The 22,406-nt window shown below is 37.4% G+C and overlaps 1 protein-coding gene across 3 annotated transcripts in view; it reads left to right on the forward strand.

The window, feature by feature from the left end:
• ltbp3 (latent transforming growth factor beta binding protein 3) overlaps positions 1-22,406 on the forward strand; it is a 44,580-nt gene that overhangs the window by 7,112 nt on the left and 15,062 nt on the right. For 2 of the 3 annotated variants that reach the window (XM_079606216.1, XM_079606217.1), the window contains exons 2-8: positions 17,124-17,272; positions 17,506-17,596; positions 18,742-18,908; positions 19,028-19,133; positions 19,984-20,070; positions 21,816-21,935; positions 22,045-22,197. In XM_079606216.1, the coding sequence (XP_079462342.1) occupies positions 17,124-17,272; positions 17,506-17,596; positions 18,742-18,908; positions 19,028-19,133; positions 19,984-20,070; positions 21,816-21,935; positions 22,045-22,197 (873 nt within the window). Of the gene's footprint in view, positions 1-15,183; positions 15,339-17,123; positions 17,273-17,505; positions 17,597-18,741; positions 18,909-19,027; positions 19,134-19,983; positions 20,071-21,815; positions 21,936-22,044; positions 22,198-22,406 lie in introns of those variants that run through there. The other variant, XM_079606218.1, reaches the window with a different exon arrangement.

Here is a 22,406-nt window from a genome sequence, read left to right on the forward strand (position 1 = left end):
TTCCATAAGCATGCCAATCCTTCTGTCTTTGTGAGTGTAGGAGTCAGTGGCCATCTACTATTTGTTTTATATGATGTGCAGTAGTTAGTGTCTGTGTCATCAACATTCTCAGTCCTTTCCCCTCGCCATCTTTTTATCTAAGTTTTGCTTTTGTTTGTAGATCGTATTTCCCATTCTTCCTTAAAGTCAGCATGAAACGTAAGTTGCAATAGTCTTTTAGTCCCTATTGTGATAGCCTGGATGCCAGACCGAACCCTGCCCACAACATTTTTTGGTTGGGAAGTTCGGTCTGGACTTGATCCGTTGTGGAGTAATTATGCTCGGTCTAGATCTCTTTGGACCAATCAAATTGTCAAGGCGGGCTTTATACGATGATGGACAGACGATCAACAGTTACGTAATCATCCACGTCACCAAAGAGCGCTTGGGTTGAATTAGTTTACAAGATGACTGCCGCTGGAGAATTGAGATTTCACGAGTTCACATTTACAAATAAGTCAGATAGAATAAATGCGTATATGACGTGCTGTCCGAGGAGAGGGCTCCGGGCTCGGTATTCGGCCCGAACCCAGAGTATTACCCCGTATTCCTGGCTGTGAAAGAACAAGCCAAGAGTGAGGAGTCGGTGTGGAGGAGGGATGCTGAACAACTGTCAAGGAATGTTAGGTGAGCTGACAGAGTGAATATGCTTCCTCTCATGCTGATAGGGTAACGTTACGTTACGCCCGAACTTTGTTTATGAAACATCATGTGTAGATTCCGCTATCGCATCTGTTATAGAAGATATCGACAGCGCATTAATTTTAAAAGAGGAACAGAGAACCGTGATCTAGGCATTTGTCGGTCAGAAATATGAATGAAGAACATGCCTTCTCAATGAAGAAAAAATAGGCTTGTTTGAGATGAGCAAAATCTGCGCAGAACCGATCACCGGTGATCAGCGCGAGATGCATGCCGGTTAGAAATGTGTCCGAGTGCGGTTTGCCTTGCTCTGATGTCATACCGACGTATGTAAAAAAAACTCTCGCGAGCGCAAGGCGCACGTGTCGGATTCTGCAGTTGCGCGCAGTTGCTCTCGGCCGACTGCGCTGATCAAAAGCATGATGGGAAACGACTTGCTGACGACACAGCTTAATGCTCATTGGTTTAAACAACCATGATGTATTGTTCTCTTTTAAATTTTTGATTTTAAAACTCTGATATCATGTTTTATGTGTATAAATGATGTGTGAATATTCCCAAACTCTCTGACAGTGCGATCTCTATATGGATTATGTGATTATGTAATTTTTATAAATAAATAAATAAATAAAAACACGTCTGTATTAAAGAAAAAAATTATTGATAAACACGTATTTGGAATGGGATTAAATAACCAGTGCTTTGGGTGTCTTGTTCATTATATTTATTTTCATATGAAAGCAACAGAACTTAAATTACATCCAGTTTATTAGCAACACTGTGCACGAGCGTGAATCCCGTGAATCCCACGATATCCATTTTTGATCTCACAGGTGTCAGATCCACTGCGAGAAGAGAAAACTGTCCGGCTTGCCTGCGCTTTTTTCCACTCCTCCCCTCACTGCAGCCGTCTACTCTCGCATACAATTCAGGCGAGGCAAGGCGCATCTCAGACAAGCCTAATGTAGAGCGTGACTTAATTTTGCCCAATGGGAATTGATTGGATGGTTGTGGTTTGCTATTGCTGTGATCTCATGTGTGACTAGCAGGTTGTACCGCCTTCGAGCCGATAAACACGTCATCCGAGGAGAAGATATGATGAGGGAGGGGAAGTTATTTTGATGAAAGAATATGAGGGCAAAACATTTTTTTTTTTTATTGATGTGCACGGAACAGATAAATAATTTATTTATAATAAATACTCTGCTATATTTATATTCCATAAAAAATACTAATTGTTCATTTTGATTTCATTGTGACTTAAAAGGTTCCATGTGCCTTCTACACAGAAGATAGCAAAGAGGAGTGCCACAGGATAATTGGTCTTGCCAGTCAGAGACTTTGAAACTCAAATTAGAGGTTGTGTTGGAAAGTGATAAGAGAACACTGTGTATAAGTGAGTGTTCTGTGTTTGAGGGAGAGGTGGCAGCTGTGGGCTTTTTTAAAGGGCAATATTGAAACTCAGGCCCTAAAACAAGCATTCTGGTTTACTCAGAGTAAACTCACTGCTTTTCACTGTGGGAATGAGGCCAGTTATTTAGAGCAGAGCAGAGGAATGTGTGTGTGTGTATATATATATATATATATATATATATATATATATATGTGTGTGTGTGGAAATATAAATATAAAAAATATACTGTATTTTGAAAAATGTCTTAAGTGTGTTTTGTCCCTGCAATGAAAGTCATGAGGTCCAGTGTTGTTTTAGATCCCATTAACTTTTATTGTATTGAAAAAAAGTGTTCTTCAAAACAGTTACATAAGGGTGAGTAAATTACAAATGTTCTATTATGGGTGAACTTTAGACTTTAGTGAGCGCAGATGCCATATTGAATTTTACTCTGATGAAAACAGCTGTGAGGGATAGACTACTGTTTTTACAGTGGTACCTACTCTATATAGGTACTAGATCATACTAGGAATTTTTCAAAGCTCAATTTCAATACTTTTAAAACTGTTTAATGGAGTTTTTGTCTATTGAAAATGTCTTTGGAAAGATCTTTTGTGAGTTAAACAATTGGCATGTTGTTAATTTACTGTACAAATCCATTTCTATCCCTTACAGCCTCGTTTTGCTTCCTGTCAAAATTTAAATTTCTCTACACCTTAACTAAGGTCTATCCCTTTAAGAAAGGCAAAGACATTTAAATATTACTGGTGGTTGATAACATCTATGTTCCACAGACTAATCATAGATCAGCTGGAGGCAATTTGGACCCCTGTTTTTATTTAAAGGGGTGGTTGAGTATGATTTCACTTTTCTAACTTTAGTTAGTGTGTAATGTTGCTGTTTGAGCATAAACAACATCTGCAAAGTTACAACGCTCAAAGTTCAAAGCAAAATGAAGATATTTGCTTTTAAAGAAAAGGACTACAACAAACGGCTGGTAGGGACTACACAACATTCCTCCCGGGTTAGTGACATCACCAACCCTAAAATGTACATAAACCCTGCTCCCGGGAACATGCAGTCCATGTTCAGAAGAGGAAAAGTTGTTGTATGAGAGTACATTTGTGAGTCAGATCAAACTTTAGCATCCATCTTTTCACATGCAATAGAAAGTCACTCTGTGTGCATCTCACAACAGTTCCTATACGAGCGATTTATAGATTACCATGATGACAGAATATCCTAATTGAAAATAGTTAACTGCTAACTGCTAATCGCAGCTGCTAACACACATGACCTCTTGAAACCCCGCCCTCTGCAGCAGCTCATTTGCATTTAAAGGGCCAGGCACAAAACGGTGCGTTTTTGCAAACCCTCAAAAAGTGACAACTTTAACATGCTATATAAAAATATCTGTGGGGTATTTTGTGCTAACACTTCACACACACTCTGGGGACATCAGAGATTTATTTTACAACTTGTGAAAAGGGCATTTTACCACCCCTTTAATCTGCAATTGTAGGGACTCTCTATTCCAGGACCTGAGACAACACTTCTGGTTTTCTCTTTGCAAACAGAGACACCAAAACATCAGTATTTTCTCAGTCAGACTAAACCTTACAGCTCCAGTTAAACACTGACAGATAAAGCACCTCGTCAAAACTCTTTTGATCATTCTGGATTCACAGTAGCACGCTCCAAGAAAATATGAGGTACAAATAGCTTCCAAATAATTTTTTCAACAACTTTCAAAAAAGGAATTTCCAATGAGTCATTTAATCATAGACATAGTGTATAGAAGTAAAAGTTAGTGTTTGGCATGTCTGGCCTATTTCCCCTCTGTAGACGAAATTTCCGTAATATTCCATTCTTAATGTCTCCTTTCCTATTCCTTCCTCCATAAATACACAAATACCTGTCAAGCGCTGATGATGACATCACAGTCACAGTCTTTTGCTGGCATTCCATCCATCCACGCTGCCTGAATTCTCACATCTCTGTTTAGCGTTCACATTTTAGTTACGGCATGTCCTGGTCCCCTATGCGACAGTAGGGAAAGTCTTGTTAAGAAGCTTGCAAGACACTGTCATAGCAGGAAAATGTAAACATTGAGATAGAAGAGTGGGATTGCCCCGTGTGCTGGTTTTATTTGCTGTGTTTGTTTGTTTGTTAAGATCTGCGGGTGAAAGCTATTTTACAGTTGGTCAGACAAAATTGGAAGTACTTTGAAGCAAGTCTGCGTTTTGGAACTAACAGAATTTCAGCAACTTTTAATGCTACAATTTTTCCCTAGTTCTTATGGAAACCAAAATGTTTGAAAGAAAATGCCTCTGTATTCTCAAGAGAAATGCATATATACATGCTAGAATGTTAATGTTTGTGTGGTATTTGTACATGTGTGGGTGTGTATATGCATATCGAAATTCAGTACAGCACATTCACATGTCCTTTCAGTAAACACCCACTCTTATCTTTTCTAGATTTTGCCTAGACGTAAGTGTTTTGTAAATCTCTGATGTTTTTATGTTTTATAATGGGTGTGTGGTTGTCATTTTGCCTACAGAAATAAACACTTGTCAAGAAACTGAATTAGGTTTAATATTTTTTTGCCCCACCTACTGTTTTGACTCTAATGGCCACTTCTATATTTTTGTTTGTTTGTGTTTAGAACAGCAAATTATAGTTGCTAACGCATAATTTAATGGGAGGGTTTGTTGGTGTGTTTGTTAGTACCTTTGTTAGCAGATAAGTTAGTTGGTGTCGATGTGTTAGCGGGTGTGTGTCAAGTGGTATGTTTGTGGATGTTAGATTTGAGCTAATTGAAGAAATGTTACAGTGGGCATTGAATTATATATGAATTATATTAAATATTATAATTATATATTATGATCAATATAATCTGATCAGAGTAAAACTTTTATGTACACACAGCTTTTATATATGCACACTACCATTCAAAAGTTTGGGTCAGTATTATTATCTTTTTTAAATGAATAGTTTCATTCAATAAGGACACGTTAAACTGATCAAATCTGTTTACCGATAATTTTTGGATCAGCCTCATGACCATAATCAGTTTGTTTGGAGCACCAACCACCAATTACATGTCTCAGCATTTCTCCTTAATTGAGCTTTGAGTTTATATGTTCATATATTTTTAAGCGTGATCTTTTCTCTTAATTACTCAATCCAGGGGTGAAGTGATGATCTGAAAAGTGTTGGCTCATGAATATTAATTAGATGATGTTACATAACATCAGTCATCCAGTTGCAGGTCAGTGGTTGCACAGCCATATTAGGATTACAGCTCGTGTGTTTATTCAATCCAGTGCCACAGTTGGCAGAGGTATCTACCTGGTCTTAAATTTGTTGTTTTGCATGGTCGGTTACATTTCTTATTTTATATTTTAAAAGTTTATTTGCTGACATTAGGCTACATTGTAAGAATTTGGCTAAATTAAACTATTGGTTGTGTTTGTTCCACATCTGATCAATCCCCTTTCCTTTATTATATTTCAATGGGTCTCTCATTAACCACACTCGCTTATCTGAACTGAGTAACCCTGCGGCTTTAGCATTCGTGACTGGTGCTGCTAAAGTGATTCATCTGTGTGAGGAGGTGGATGGGTGTGAAAGAACTGCTGCTTTATTAATGAAAGAGCTTCTCTCTCTCTCTCTCTCTCTCTCTCTCTCTCTAATATAATAATAAATAAAAACATCAGTGGTTCATGGTTATGTCATGTGTCTTTCTGCCACAGAGAGCCTGGGCTCTGTACGTATGTGTATGAGCTTGCTGGCCGTTAAGCCAGGGTATCTGAGGAATGTGAACATTTCTTTGCTTCTTCACCACTATACCAGTGGCACTGGGACTGTACCACTGCACTCATGACGCTCTCTCTCTCTCTCTCTCTCTCTCTCTCTCTCTCTCTCTCTCTCTCTCTCTCTCTCTCTCTCTCTCTCTCTCTCTCTCTCTCTCTCTCTCTCTCTCTCTCTCTCTCTCTCTCTCTCTCTCTCTCTCTCTCTCTCTCTCTCTCTCACACACACACACACACACACACACACACACACACACACACACACACACACACACACACACACACACACACACACACACACACACACACACATGAGAAAACGGCTCACACTTGGCACCTAAAACACATGTGTGAATGTTTTAAACAGTCTCAATTTTTCCTTTTCCACTATCTGTCATTTACTCATTCATTTATTTTTTTAATTCTCTCTGTCCTTCCAAACCTCTGTCTGAAAAAGTATTATATTCCTAGTTGTGTCCTTTGTTTTGGAAAATAGTTTATGGCCAATAATTTAAAAGCTTTGTGTGTTCTAATAAATTATTAACCGTGTGTGTTTCTCTCTGTCTGTCTGTCTGTGTGTGTGTGTGTGTGTGTGTGTGTGTGTGTGTGTGTGTGTGTGTGTGTGTGTGTGTGTGTGTGTGTGTGTGTGTGTGTGTGTGTGTGTGTGTGTGTGTGTGTGTGTGTGTGTGTGTGTGTGTGTCCACAAAGATGACAATATCTATAATCCTTGTCTGGTTTTTTGGTCCCCATAAGGAATACAGCTTATAAATCATACTAAGTGATGTTTTATGAAAATGAAACAAGGCAGAAGTTTTTTCTAATGGGTAGGGTTAGTGTAAGGGGATATAATATACACTTTGTACAGTATAAAAACCATTATGTCTATGGAAAGTCCCCATAAAACATTAAAACACAATGTGTGTGAGTGTAGGCTATGTGGTTTCAGAGAAAAGTTAGAGCACATACATTTCTTCATACCTCTGCTTGCGAAAGATACATTTTTTTGGTTAAATACATTTATTGAGCATAAGATGAAATAAACAAAATGAGAGTCTACACTGGGGAACAGAAATGACTGACAACATTGCAGTTTTAAAGTTTGTTTGATGCTTGTCTCTGAATTTAATAAGAAACTTTATTAAAGGATAATTCCGGTATTTAACACCTTGAGTCTATATTGTAGTTTGTTTTGGATGAACAAGAGTGGTGGACAACATTTTTTTGACAATGGTTCCTCTCTCAAGTTTTTGACTATAAAAGAATTGGCCATGGACCCATTTAACATTGGAGTCAATGGGCATGTCCGAAAATGTCATTAAAACAACCTTTAACATTAGTTTTCAAAACTGTGCAACTCACCGAGTGATTAGTGGTGTTAGTTGATGTTCCAGAAACAAAAAGTGTTGCGAAATACAGTTTCTGTCGTGTTTTATTCGTCATTTTGTAAAATCCCATTGAATTCTGTTGAAGGACTGAGTGCTCGTTAATATAAATGCGCTACCGGAAACGGAAAGGGGGCTGTTTACATTTGGTCGATGTAGTCTTTTTGCTCGCTTCCGTTTCTCATAAGGCTAGCGAGCAGAGCAACTGTGCTCCGGGAGAGTAAGCGAAATAAACAAACAAAACCTTCATTAATTGTTACTTGTAATATGAAGTTAAACTCGACTGTGACCGTGAGTGTCCCGCGAGACATAAACATCGGTTATCGCCATCAAGTGGTCGGGAGTGTGCTAATGCTTCAGATTCAAATATTGAAGTTGGTATATATTCAGTATATATAAGTATATATTCAAATATACACAGTTGTGAAGTGTCTGAAAAAATAGTTCCACTATAGCAAAATAAACGGATTGGAATCATATATTGCGAGTCGCGACGATATATTGTTTATAATCATCAACGAACACCACTAACCACTCGGTGAGTTTAACAGTTTTGTAAACGAACATTATTGGCTGTTTTAATGACATTTTCGGACATGCCCATTGACCCTAATGTTAAATGGGTCCATGGCCAATTCTATTATAGTCAAAAACTCGAGAGAGGAACCATTGTCAAAAAAATGTTGTCCACCACTCTTGTTCATCCAAAACAAACTACAATATAGACTCAAGGTGTTAAATACCAGAATTATCCTTTAACAACGACCTAGAAATCATAAAAATGCTTCTTTGTCTTACAAAATCTCTAACATATGTCTAACATAACATGATGGTGTTTAATAGTTTTGTAAACACTGAATAGTATCTTATCTAATTATTTATCTGATGAATTATAGTTTGATGAATATTAAATAATAATGAGCCAAAGGTTGGCTTCTTTGGGTTGACTTGCACACATACACTACAAAATGTAAAATTAATCATAAGTCTTGTAATTTGCATTAAAAAAAATTAAGGTGGCAATTAAAAATATTGTGTACATTTTATTAAGAAAATTGTGGTTCAGTGTTTTATTTAAAATATTGAGAACATTTCAATAATAAAACCAAGAGATACATTTTCCTATTTTTCCTATTTATAAAGCTGATAAAATGAAGGAAAAAAGGCTACCTATTTATTTTAAGAGATTACGTCAGAGGAAAGACATTCATACGTGTTTGTAACAGATTGATGGTGAGTGAATGATGACAAACGTTTAATTTTTGAGTGAATTATTTGCCAGATAGGAGAGATGAAGGTTGAAGGGTGAGTTCTGTTCAGAATTAAACTGAGATTGCTTTTAAATACCTGAATATAAGTTGAATTTCAATTCACCTTTGGCTAAGCCACGCCCTAGAATGTAGATTGACCAATCACAGCGCAGCCAAGAACGAGCTCCCACAGAGGGTCCGACACTTTTTCACAGCGCTCCATTGACTTTAACACAGGCGTCTCATATTTTTGGTCTCGGCAGGCTATTACCGTCGTAGTTTTATCTAAAATATGGTTAAACGTTGTGCCTGGGGCATTTGTAACACAGATACGCGTTTCCCAGAGAGGTTGGAGGGGGGTGTCAGTTTTTTTCCCTTCCCAAAACCGAAGTAAAATACTGACAAGTGTCGTCTTTGGATTAAACTGTGTGGACGTCCTCACGGTCAGCGAAACCCCTCAAGGATCAACAAGCACACTTTTGTGCTCTATTTTTGCTTTTAACCTTACTGTGAAGTTATACTAGTTAGACAGTTGGTTTAGATTATGATTTCTGTTCTCTACCCTAATTGTTGATACGCTAGTACACGCTGCTAATAAACACAACTTTATACTCGCGTAGTCCGTTTGCGTTGTAATAACGATTATAGAAGTGAATAGAGACCTACCCAGGTTTGCATGAACAGTGTTGCTCTTTGATATTGTTAGTCCCAGCCTCCGTCTCGATTAGGATATGCGGGGGTTCATTTTTTTAACTGTGACCGTTATGCTTTTGCCTCTATTTGGCTTGTTGTTGCTTGCGTTTCACCGGTATGTCTTGAATATAGCCTTCGAACGCACACTGCAGCCCCTTTTGCCTACTTCTATCGGACACTTTATTTGCTGCTTTATAAACGTTTGATAAAATTTCATCAGGAAGAGCCGTCACAGCATAAGCCATGTTGATACCAAACCTGTTTTGTGGTTCTTTAATGTGTCGTGACAGATCGCTGTAGAGCATCAGTTAAAGCTGCTCGTGAACTGATCATCTCTTCCTTCTAGTTCATTTATAGCATCAAATAAACATGAATGAACATAAGAAGGAATGTTGTTTTAACCGCGGAAAGGCATCAGTACACTACGTTTTTCAAGTTCAAATCCTCCCATGTTAATCTACTAACTCTCCTGACTGCTTTGTCGGACAAAATGGCGGATGGCGAAGTATGATTGGTCAGATCACCTGTCAATCAAGCTCACTGCGAAGGGTCAATTATGTAGCATGTTTTGCACATGGCTGGAAATGGAGAGTAAATATTGAAATTAAGTGTTAGTTAATGTGTTTTTGAGTAAAGGGAAACATCTGCTAATGTTTAAGGTTCAGTTATGTTTGACATTTGAAAGAGTTTCTATTATGTTGAAGAAGTAAATAGCAGTAGCATTATTTACAGTATTCCATTTTAATGAAAAATATGCTTTTATTCAGCAAGGACACAAATTGATCAAAAGAGACCATAAAAACATTGTTTTTACATTGTTACAAAAGTTATATATATTTCAAATAAATGTTGTTCTTTTTAAACAAAAATTGTTACCCAGAATTATTTTTTTCAACATTGATAATATAAAGAAACGTTACTAACTCATATTAGAATATCTGATGGATATTGAGACACTGAAGACTGAGTTAATGATGCTAAAAAATCAGCTTTGCCATCACTAAATTACATTTAAAATATGTTAAAATAGAAGACAGTTCATTTACATTGTAAAAATATTACAGTTTGTGCTGCATTTTTGATCAAATAAATGCAGCCGTTATGAGCATACGAAACTTTTTAAAACGTTTTAAAAACAAATCTTAACAGCCTCAAACTTTTGAATGGTAGGTGATTTGCAGTGGCACAATGGACATTGCTCTGGCAAAGGCCAATCACACACAGAGATTCCACAAGACAATTTTATTGCCCAGAAGTTGATCTCAAGAGACTCTATTGACACACTGTACAATAAGGGGAAATACAAGTACTGTATTGTATACCTCTGCTGAGAAATGTTTGAGTTCATAATGAAACCTCTGACTTTTGATTGAAGACTTTGGTATCCTGATAAATCTGAGCACAGTCTGAGACATTGTTAAAATAGTTAGATTGTGTTTTACCTAGATGACAGATTGAAGCAGTCTTAGTTATCTCTCTAATCATATTGCCGTCTGGGAGAATTCACAGATGAAAGACATCTCATATAATTTTGATTTGGCACAATATGCTATTTTTAAATTAGCTTTTACTGAGGCTGAAGTAACCCTGTCATGTGATATACACTAGTTTTATAGAGTAGTTTGACTTACACCCACAATATATTTATTACATCAAACCAAGAGTTTACTAGTAGTGTGTTGACAGAACAGAAATCAAAATATTTAACTGATGTTCAAAGATCTTTTAAGAATCATTTAATCTAAGGTTATTTTTCTTGCATGTCTCAGATTAAAGCACTTACAGGCCCCGGTGTGTGAAGATGATTTATCCACTGATGTGGCAGGTTTATGGATTCAGCTGCCTGCTCTTTATACTGAGGTGTGAGGAAGCTGGAATGAAGCTCAGCTTCTTTCTGTAAATACATAGTGATTTTCAGACTGGCAGTGGATTAGACGAGCACAGCAGACACACCCCTGATGAAAATCATCACACATTATATACGCCCCACCCATCCACACACACACACACACACACACACACACACACACACAGACACACACACACACACACACACGGTCTGTTAAATCCATTACCATTCTCTTTGGCGCAGACAAAGAGTAAGAAAGTATTTGACATTCCTCAGAAATCACAAGCACACATTATGTTGTAAGATTTTTAGAGTTTTTGTCAGTGTTCTGGTCCTTCAGGGATTACAGTAAATATTTTAAAAGGGGAAAAAGCTAAATTTTGGGTATAAGAGGACAAGATATTACAAAAGCATCGCATGCCCTGAGAGCTAGGCTAAATGCTGCTGTGAAAAGTCACATGTATGTGTGTGAATTAGTGGTGTAGTGAAGTCTAAAGCTGTATTTTTGAAACCTCTGTCTGTCTGGAGCACTGCAATTAACTCAGCAAGCACAGACACACTGAAACATTCCCACACACACAGACAGGTTCACACACACACACACACACACACACACACACAAGCCTATACAAACGTATGAATACATATGCACATCATGGGCAAAAACACAAGCTTCTACATAGAAAATCACAGTATATACACACCATATATATATATATATATATTTTTTTTTTTTCATTGCACACCCACATTAAAGCTTTAAGGCATTAAAGCTTCATGGTACAGATGCACAGACTCTTTATGAAAGAAAGAAAGCATTTTTGTTTTATAGAAACTGGTTGTTTGTTGATGTCTGTCATATGGCTTGGTTTTTCTTTAAGTGTTTCTCTTATAAGCACATTCTCCATAAAGTCATCCTATTTGAACGTAGTGTAAGAATGGCAGTGCTGTGTGAGCTTGAATCAGCGTGAGCGTGTGTGGGTGGTAATCATACGCACGCAGACAGACTCCCACCAGCTGTAATTGTTTCCGTGTGTTGTCCTCATCAAGCTACAGGAGAAGGCGAGCCACAGTCTGCTACTGCCAGCCTGATCATAAGCCTTTGTGCTCCTCATGTCCCCTGCTTGTCTGGAATCAAGAATCGGATTTTGTTTTGTTTTTTAAGATCTTTGCAGTCTACTGACTTCATGTTTGTTGGCTCTATCGTGGCTTGTTTTTATAAGCATACATAAAATGCTTTTTTTGTTCATTTTTGTTTGTCTATATCTCAATAATATGTTTAAAATGAAATTCTTGTTGATTATTAGCCTGGATATAAAAAATGTAAACCAATGGTTGGTTTTGTCCATATTTGGCCTAAACATGGATTGAAACAACCCAGCTTTTTTTTAGATCTGAACTTAAATGGTTGTAATTCATGAATGCTACAGAATACAGGTTGGTCTCTCTTTAAAGAACACACTCGAAAGTGAAAGCACTTGATACAATGAAAGTGTAAAAAAGTAATAGAAGTTAGTTTACTGTAAAACTAAACAGACCAATTTGGAAGAAAAGCAACGCCATATGTTTGACCAAGTTGTGTTCCAAATTTCCAGTTGATATCACAAAAATTGAGCCAGATAAAAAGTTCAAATGAGGTTGTAATCGTGTTCCCCCAATCCGCCCAGGCTCATTTACTCGCTTTACTCCACTGGCACCACATGTCCTAATGCTCAGAACTTGACAGTTAACAGGTTCAAATCATTGCTTGCTTATAGTAGGGGCAGAGAATGTCTAATAAGGGGAGAAGGTTCACTCTCGCTACACTTCCGGATTCTGACTGGTTGCAGTTCCACTCTGATTCCATATGAGGGCGCTCACAGGACGAGTGCAGAATGAATGGAGGTCTATGGAGCTATACCCCTCAAAATCCACTTTTCTCAAGATATAATTTTTTGTCTAGTAATTTGAATGTTGTATTCGAAAGGAGATGCAAAGAAATTGCACATTGCTGGGTGTTAGATTTTTTAGAGTCACTTATTTGCTTTAAAAAGTCTTTCAAAATGTCAATGACGTCATACACATCGTACGACCAGAGATACTGCTTTACGGCAATCCTTCAGTCACTGTGGTGCTTTCGCGCTCTGCACTTTATTTTCTCTCGAGGCATCGCCAGCACAGCTGACACAGGTAAACACACGTGCTAGAAGAGTTTCTGCAAGAATACATTCTGTTCCCACTTCAGATACCACGATGCCATCAAGCGGTATCTCTGGTCGTAACCAGTCCTTCACTGACCAATCAGCGTTCATTAGCAGAATGCTAGCGTGTTATGGGCAACAACAACTCAACCTGTAAGAAATCGAAAGGACATAAGTACTCGTTCATTCAATTTTCGACCTTTAACCCATGTTGAACTTGCCAAACCTACAATCAAATCTGAGATTTCTCAACGGCAATCGGCTGAAAGGGACAAATTTAGCCGTCTAGCCCCATAGACTCCCATTCATTTTGCACTCGGGGGTGATCGCCCCCAGTGGAACTCTGGTGGAACTACAACCAAAATTCGGTACAATAGGACTTAATAGGGAGTGAACAGGCTCTCCGTAGACGGGCTCTGGTAGGGGTGTAAATCGGACAGTTCATCACGATACGATACGATACGATACGATAACGATTCTCTCAGCCAGCATCGATCGATTTATCGATATTTAGATTTTGTGTGCCTAATGTACACAACCAGTTAAAGGTGCAATCAATGTGTATTATTTCTGAGGATCTATTGACAGAAATGCAATATAAGATCCATAACTATGTTTTCAGTGGTGTATAAAGACCTTACTTAATGAACCGTTATGTTTTTATTACCTTAGAATGAGTCATTTATATCTACATAAGCGCGGGCACCCCCTTCTATGAAGATCGACATATTGTGACGTCATGTTTCTACTGTAGCCGACAGCGAACACACAGTGCTACAGAGTTTGCTATGTGGGGAGAAATGTGCTGGTTACGTCGGCCACCGTAGCTTCTCTTTCGAGTTTGAAAAGGGAGGCATAGGCCGCAAGTGACTTTCTGTTTGCAATTCGCAAATCTCACCACTAGATGCCGCTAAAAATCACACACTGCACCTTTAAGTTTATTAACTCACAAAGCATCAAAAAATATATAACATGAAAGTTGAATTAAACTCTTTAAAAAATTGCACACCATCCCCCAATAACAGAATAGTTCATTTGCAAAAACAGATAACTCCATTCTTGTTCATTTTCATATAATCATGTTTTTTTTATTGTGCATGTGAATATCAATTATCAAACTGTAGCTGGGTTGTTTTGATTAAGTAATAATAACTAAAATCTAAAAGATTTTTATATATATATATATATATTATTTTTTTGTGTGTGGCAAAAGCAGATAACTCCATATTTCATGTTTCAGAGTTAAACAAAGCCTAGTAATTACTATGATACATAAAACACTCGGTTAATCTTTGTAACTTTAATCTCCTCAGATGACATAGACGCCTGTCAAACTTTGTAGTTGTGATTAACGTACACGCAATACATTGAGCTTTTCCCTCACCACTACTAACGATCTGTTTTAGCAAGATTCCGTGAAAAAGTTTCAGCTTTTATTTTATTTTTTTTCGCCCAGAAAAAAGATATCAAGGGTTCATTGAGTTCGTTGAAATCATCCTCGATCACTTTTAATGATATTCGGGAGGAGCACGTTCAGATAATTGACACTGGAGAGACTCAGCAATCAATGATAAGAGGTATTAGCTGCTATAAGTTATAGATTCAGCAGTCTCACCTCAATCCATTGACAGTTTAGCAGCAGCATCCCTCCACCGCCCTTCTCCACACTTCTAGTCCTAACCACTTACATACGGGGGATTACTCTGGGTTCTGGCCGAGCTCGGAGCCCTCCCCCGGTCAGCACCTTTATATACTGTCTATGGTCAGCACCCCATATAACGTTTACTTTACCCCCTGTATGTAAGTGTGAACTCGTGAAGTCACCTTTGACGAAACTCCTCTCAGTTAGCGCGTCTTTTCAAAGTGACTAGCAGCCTTGTCACCTGACCTGAATGCTGCGCACTGATTCGCTAAAACAGACTTTTCAGGTTGTGTTCACAAACAACAAGGGTGCTTGTCTGTGCTGTAAAACATGAACTCGCAATGCCTTGACAGTGGAAAATACCGGCTTTTGTGACAAAGGGTTCAGTCAATCTTGTCAGGCTATTTCATCTGAGAAAATTTACGTGAGGATGTGGAGAGTGTCAAAATAAAGGTACTGTATCGATATTTTATGTGTGGCATCGATGCATCGTTAACTTAGATGCGTAAGACGTTTGATCGATGCATAATCGGATTCATATCGATCGATGTTGTTACACCCCTATAATGTAGTACCAGAGCCCGTCTACGGAGAGCCTGTTCACTCCCTATTAAGTCCTATTGTACCGAATTTTGGTTGTAGTTCCACCAGAGTTCCACTGGGGGCGATCACCCCCGAGTGCAAAATGAATGGGAGTCTATGGGGCTAGACGGCTAAATTTGTCCCTTTCAGCCGATTGCCGTTGAGAAATCTCAGATTTGATTGTAGGTTTGGCAAGTTCAACATGGTTTATAGGTCAAAAATTGAATGAACGAGTACTTATGTCCTTTCGATTTCTTACAGGTTGAGTTGTTGTTGCCCATAACACGCTAGCATTCTGCTAATGAACGCTGATTGGTCAGTGAAGGACTGGTTACGACCAGAGATACCGCTTGATGGCATCATGGCATCCGAAGCGGGAACAGAATGTATTCTAGCAGAAACTCTTCTAGCACGTGTGTTTACCTGTGTCAGCTGTGCTGGCGATGCCTCGAGAGAAAATAAAGTGCAGAGCGCGAAAGCACCACAGTGACTGAAGGATTGCCGTAAAGCAGTATCTCTGGTCGTACGATGTGTATGACGTCATTGACATTTTGAAAGACTTTTTAAAGCAAATAAGTTACTCTAAAAAATCTAACACCCAGCAATGTGCAATTTCTTTGCATCTCCTTTCGAATACAACATTCAAATTACTAGACAAAAAATTATATCTTGAGAAAAGTGGATTTTGAGGGGTATAGCTCCATAGACCTCCATTCATTCTGCACTCGTCCTGTGAGCGCCCTCATATGGAATCAGAGTGGAACTGCAACCAGTCAGAAGCCGGAAGTGTAGCGAGAGTGAACCTTCTCCCCTTATTAGACATTCTCTGGTAGTACTACACTCAGTTACAACTTGGATTTTCATTTGACACTTTTTTTTTCTTTTTTTTTTACATATCATAGCCTATATATCATGGTTTAAGTTACTTTTTTTCTTATTGTAAATTTGGGAAATCCATAACTTTGGGTCATATTACACTCTGTACATTAAATATCAGTTCTTTCTAGGCTTAGGCTAGTGTCATTACTGTCCCTTATGTTATGATTTTATAATGGAATGTTTTATTTGTCGTTCTTTACCTTTCATTCAACTGTCACCCAATATAGTATACTGTTGATTCATTTAAAGAGTAGTTCTTCACTGAACAGAATAAGAAACAGACCCTGGATTTTCCCCTCTGAAACCACCATGAGCTGGTATTAAATAATGATGTTACTTGTGCCAGTGTTCCAGAATAATCTGGTTAAGCCTGGCTTGATTTTTTTAGACCACATAAGAGCGCTGCAACCAAACCACAGTCTGACGCACAACACTATAAAGCAGATAGTCTGAATACATGTTTAAATCAGGTCTTCTGCTTTTGTGACAGTGAAAAATAATCAAATACATTTTGCAAATACAAAAGCTTTACCCTCATAAATAATTTTTGTAACTTTTACAGCATGTTTCATTCTTTTAATCTCAAATAATGATATCTCTCATAGGCTCTTATCTACAGATGTGTAAAAAAAGTTTATAATCGTTATAATTTATATATCAACTATATGATATACAGTACAATAATATATCAACTATATGATAGGGTTTGACAATATTTATATAGAATTATTGTCAACTATGTGGCATGCCTAATCTGTAGTCTGTGTGTGTTTGCAGTGGTGTGTCCTCTCACCTGTATGAATGGAGGAGTGTGCAGTACCCGCACACACTGTCTCTGTCCACCAGGCTTCACCGGACGCCTCTGCCAATTCCCACTTCGGACTCAAGCTTCTCGAGGCAACAAGCAGCCTGTCTACACCCTGCAGGTGCCCATCTCCTTTTCACCACTTATCCACTGACTTATCTGTAAATGCACCCTTAGAAAAATCAAATACAGTTTTTTTCCAGTTGCCATCTTGATTCTAAACAAACAAACTGATGGGGCAGAGCCAGTTGTGATAGAAAGAATATTCTGAATGCGTCTCATGTCCTTTAAGAGTTTTGTTAGATCCTGATGTTTTTAGCATAATAATTGACTGAGAATAAATGAATCTCCCAGAGTCTGTCAGAGCCAGGCGGCACAGGTGGGCGGCAGCAGATGACACACTCTGTGTTCACTCTGCAAGGCACTGGACATCACTCTTCTGAAGGTAATTGGTGCACAGGACATTTTCACTTTCCATTTGAACTGAACTGTGGTCTCATTTGCATACATTCATGTATGCGTGTGTAAATCTGGTGTGAAAATATTTGGATGCAGAAATAACGATTGACTAAAGCTCGTTCTATAACGTTCTGTGCATCTGTTGCTCAATATGGGATGGTTTGTCTGGCATATGCTCATGGAAACATGATCACATGTCGTCTAGGTCTATGTTTAGTCTAGATGTTTAATGTGTTTTTTGCAGTGTTTGTTATTGGTAACTAAAACTATGAATACAAGTTTTTGTTCATTGAAATAAATCTAAAGTAAAATAAAATATTCATTTTAGATGAAAGCAAACCAACATCACTCGTTTCCGTGAATAATACAACCTTTTATTGTCTTGTTTTTAAATCCTTGAATGGTTTGGCTTCAACATACCTTGATGCCTTACTGAAACGACATGCAGGTCTCTAAAGTCTTCTGATCAGTTGCTTTTAACTGGTCTAGACTACAACTTAGGGGTGACCGGGACTTTTCGGTTGCTGCTCCTAAACTGTGGAACTTTAGAATGGCTCAGACAATTTCTAGTATTTATCATCTGAGGCTTTTAATTCTTCATTTGGGTGCTTCATTTTCTTTATGATATTTTTTTGTATATTTTGTTTGATGTTTTATTGGTATTATCTCTGTACAGCACATTGGGCAATTATAGTTGTATTAAATTGTGCTATATAAATAAAACAAAGAAAAAAAAAGAAAAAAAAGAGCTTCAAATTCAAACATGGGAAATGTTACTTTGGCAAATAACTAAATAAAATAAGTTAAAGTTGACCAGTACCAAAATTACTAAATCTAAAAAATAAATAAAGTTCAATAGAAATATAAAAAAACGAAACAAAAAATACAAAAGTACATAACAAAATTACTAAAAACTGAAAACTAAAAAGCTTAACATATCCAAAATATTAATAAATACTCCTCACTAGTATATAAATAATACTAAAATAAAATGTTTGTATTATAATTTGCGATATCAAATAATATATTCGCTTAATGCTTTCTACACTTCATTATTATTAATAAGTTGTTTAAAAATAAATAACTGGATCTGGATAACCCTTATTGTTTAATTTGTATTCATCTTTCCAGTGCAGGTCAATGTCCGTGTTGTTCACACGCCTGACACTTCAGTTGTCATTCATCCTCTTGACCAATCGGAGAACAAGCCTCACGGTACTAAGACTGTGACCCGCCTCCCTCCACAGACACATAAGCCCAAGGGGAGGTGCTTCCAGGAAACCACACCCAAACAGGCTGTGAGTGACAGAAGTAGATGAGATGATACAGAAAATCTGATTTGCCCTTGAATTATTATTATAATTTTTTGAAATAATAAAAATAACCACTTTAATTCTCATTCTTTCTCTTTTTGTAGTGTAGTAGTAACCCTCTCCCTGGTCTGACCAATCAGGAAGACTGCTGTGGCAGTGTGGGTAATTCCTGGGGCCAAAATAAATGTTACAAATGCCCTTTACTACCTTGTAAGTTATTTTCTATTATATAACATTGCTTTCTTTGGGCGTTGCATTTTACTGTCTCTGTCTAAGATCAAAGAGTGTTTCAAGCCAAAAACAACCCCTTCCCTTACCCATTCTTTAAAAAAAGTTAATCTCACCGTCCCACTGCTTTAGTTTTTTTAATTCACCCTGTCATAGTTTTACGGTTGAGAATGTAACATTGCAGTCTTGGAGTTACGTTTCAAAATAGGCTAGAAGAAAAATTCTTCACTGTACTTTCTCTTTGTAACCCATTTGATGTCTCAGAGCTCAGACGGTGATCCTGGCCTGGTGAACGCATCTGTGTGTCAGCGGATGTGTGTTAGTGTTTGCGTTGGAGTGTGTGTGAATGTCTGCGAGCGTCTTCGTGCCTCAGCAACATCACCATATTTTCCTATGACACACCCTTTGCAGTAAAAGGAGACAAAAGTGAAGGATGGAAAAAAGAATGAAAAAATGTTGGCTTTGGCAAAAGCCTTTCTGGAAAGCTACTCTGTCTCTGTTCTCACATGTTCTTTATACAGAAGAGAAAATATCAGCTTCAGAGAAATGTTCCCACTGCAGCCCTTTTCTCTCTTTTTCACACACACAGAAATGAACCACAGCACATCATGCTACCAGTTTCTTCTCAAACTTTAAATGAAATCCCCTCACAGACACTTCTTTAATCAATTCTCTCTACACTTTCTGCCACTTTCATTTATATTTAGCTATGTTTTAAATTCCCCATATTGGTTTGATGTTTCAATATGCTCTGGCTTAATCAATCAAACAAAGCAGCTCGTACAGATGCTTTAGTAAATGATAGGTAATTCTCTGGATTTTTTTCATTCAGATGCAGGGAAACACCACACTATAGTAGAGGAATTTGGCTCCACGTGCCCTCAGGGATACAAGAGACTCAACAGCACTCACTGCCAAGGTAATCTGTGTGTACTTGCTGAATTGTGTGTTGTATAGGTTTTACAAATTGTAGGTAAGTTGTTGTCATAAACAAATGTACACATCCATAAGCATTACATGAACTCAAACAAGACAGCTGCCAAACAGTCCGCCACATGCAGAACAATAGTTTATACTTCTATTTTCTGGATAGCCAGACCAATGGTTTTTATTTTGGGTGTTTGATATTTAATTTGAAGTCCAACTGGTTTAAGGTCACATGACAGGAGGGTTTTATTTTTATTTTAGACATAATATTCAAATTAAAATGATCAAATTAAACTTAAAGCTAAGACAGAGCTGAAAGCTCATAAATACATTATTTGGCGTAGAATAATTATTGGCATCCACAATAAAAGAGGATGAAACTAATGTGAAGTAAGGGGAGTTTATCATTTGGGCCATCATAATCCATTGGGCCATACTTAAAATCAATTCAAAATCATACTAGACAAAACTTTTGAGTTATTTAGTCACATTATCTAGTTATTATCTTATAAATAATAAATATTATTAATAATAATAATTGTTTTAATATAAATAAATTCAGATCATGTATTTAAAGCCATATCTATGGAAGATACGTCATATCTACATTTAGTCTGTTACAGAAATTGAAGTTGCTGTGCTAAAAAGGGTTTTATCCTAGAAATTCGATGGTAGGGTAGTCCTGATATTTATTCCAGAACAGGAGAGAGATACAGAAGTCAAGGACTTTCTGCCAGTTAGGAGACAGTTTGGATTACCATGGTATATAGACCTGCATAGTTTCAGCTTCAGAATAATGGCACAAAGAACATAAAATATCAGATAATTTTATTGATAAGCTTAATTTATTATTTCATTGGTTGAGATGAGGAAAGCAAATAAATTGTACACCAGCAAAATGACTAACAACATCTGTCAGGTTTTAGTGCAAGCAGATGCTTCAGATTTCTGATATATTGTATGTGCCCTTCTCAATGAAAACATTTCTCAGATTCAACCAAGGATGTCTATAGAAAAGCATCCTTCCTTCAGTTCATCATCACAGATATTGTGTCCAATAGAACGTATTTTTATCTAAAAAGCTATTTTGCTATTATAGTTGAGGTATGTTAATAGATCAGTGAGCAGAAAAGACCATAAAGCAGAAAATCAGAAAAAGAGTCCCACAATTTATCAGGAGAAATGAAAGGTAAACGATGTGATCAGAGAAAATTGAACAACATGTAGAATTTAAGATTAAGTTGAACAGCAGTTAAATTGCGCCACTTCTGCAGATGATGAACAAACTGCATACTGTTTAGGTATTATCAGATAAAACAAGCATTTGCTTGAATGTTACAGATGAGTATGATATAGATAACTGTAGATATTATTCAGCTTCAGTGTAATCCAGATAAACGGAGAGCTACACACTTTAGCTACCAGACTGAATGCAAGAAAACATTATATGTCAAGTTCCGGTCCACAGAAAAATCTAATGGATTTTTTACATCATTGGCAGTATAAATTATTTTATAGAAAAATCAGTTAATAGCATTACATGATTTGAAAGAAAAAGAGACTTGAGTGCTTTCTCTTTTACATGAAATGTCTTGGTTGGTTGGTTTACCTGAATTGAATTGAATTTGAACTCTTTGAAGTAGAGTCTTTTTTTTTACATATTTTATTATTAACTTATTACAAATACTAATGATTTGTTTGTTGTTCTCTTGTGGTCTCTTCCTTTCTGTGTCTTAGACATAAATGAATGTATGATGCAGGGGCTCTGTCAGAATGGAGAATGTTTAAACACACAGGGAAGTTTCCGCTGCACCTGCAAACCTGGTTATGTACTGGCAGAAAGAACACGCTGCATAGGTAAGACATTAATACATGTGCAAACTCGCACATAACTCACATATACTGTATGGCACTATATAGCCAGCAAACCATCATTAAGCTCTTTTTACTCTCTTGCCATCAACAGCAACAGTTGAGCAGGGGCTCTGTTACCGTATGGTTACGGAAACAGGGAAATGTGAGCACGCTCTTCCAACACGCCTTTCCCAGGAGATATGCTGTTGCACTGTGGGTAAAGCATGGGGTAGCAACTGTGAGAGGTGCCCACAGGATGGGACAGGTGAGTGTGTCTTGTGAGAGGGGATGTGCGTGTTATTCAGAATTGAATAGTAGCAAACAGGATGCAGAATTGCAATTCAAATTTGAATAAGAGCAATTCAATTAACATGAACTGAAATAAAAAAACATAACTGTAAGTGTTAACTCAAAAAAAACTTTTTAAAAAGCCTTGTTTGAATGTTTTGGGGAAAGTTTTTCAAACTTTGATGT

This window comes from Phoxinus phoxinus (assembly GCF_949152265.1).
Source record: "Phoxinus phoxinus genome assembly, chromosome: 3".
Classification (NCBI taxonomy): domain Eukaryota; kingdom Metazoa; phylum Chordata; class Actinopteri; order Cypriniformes; family Leuciscidae; genus Phoxinus; species Phoxinus phoxinus.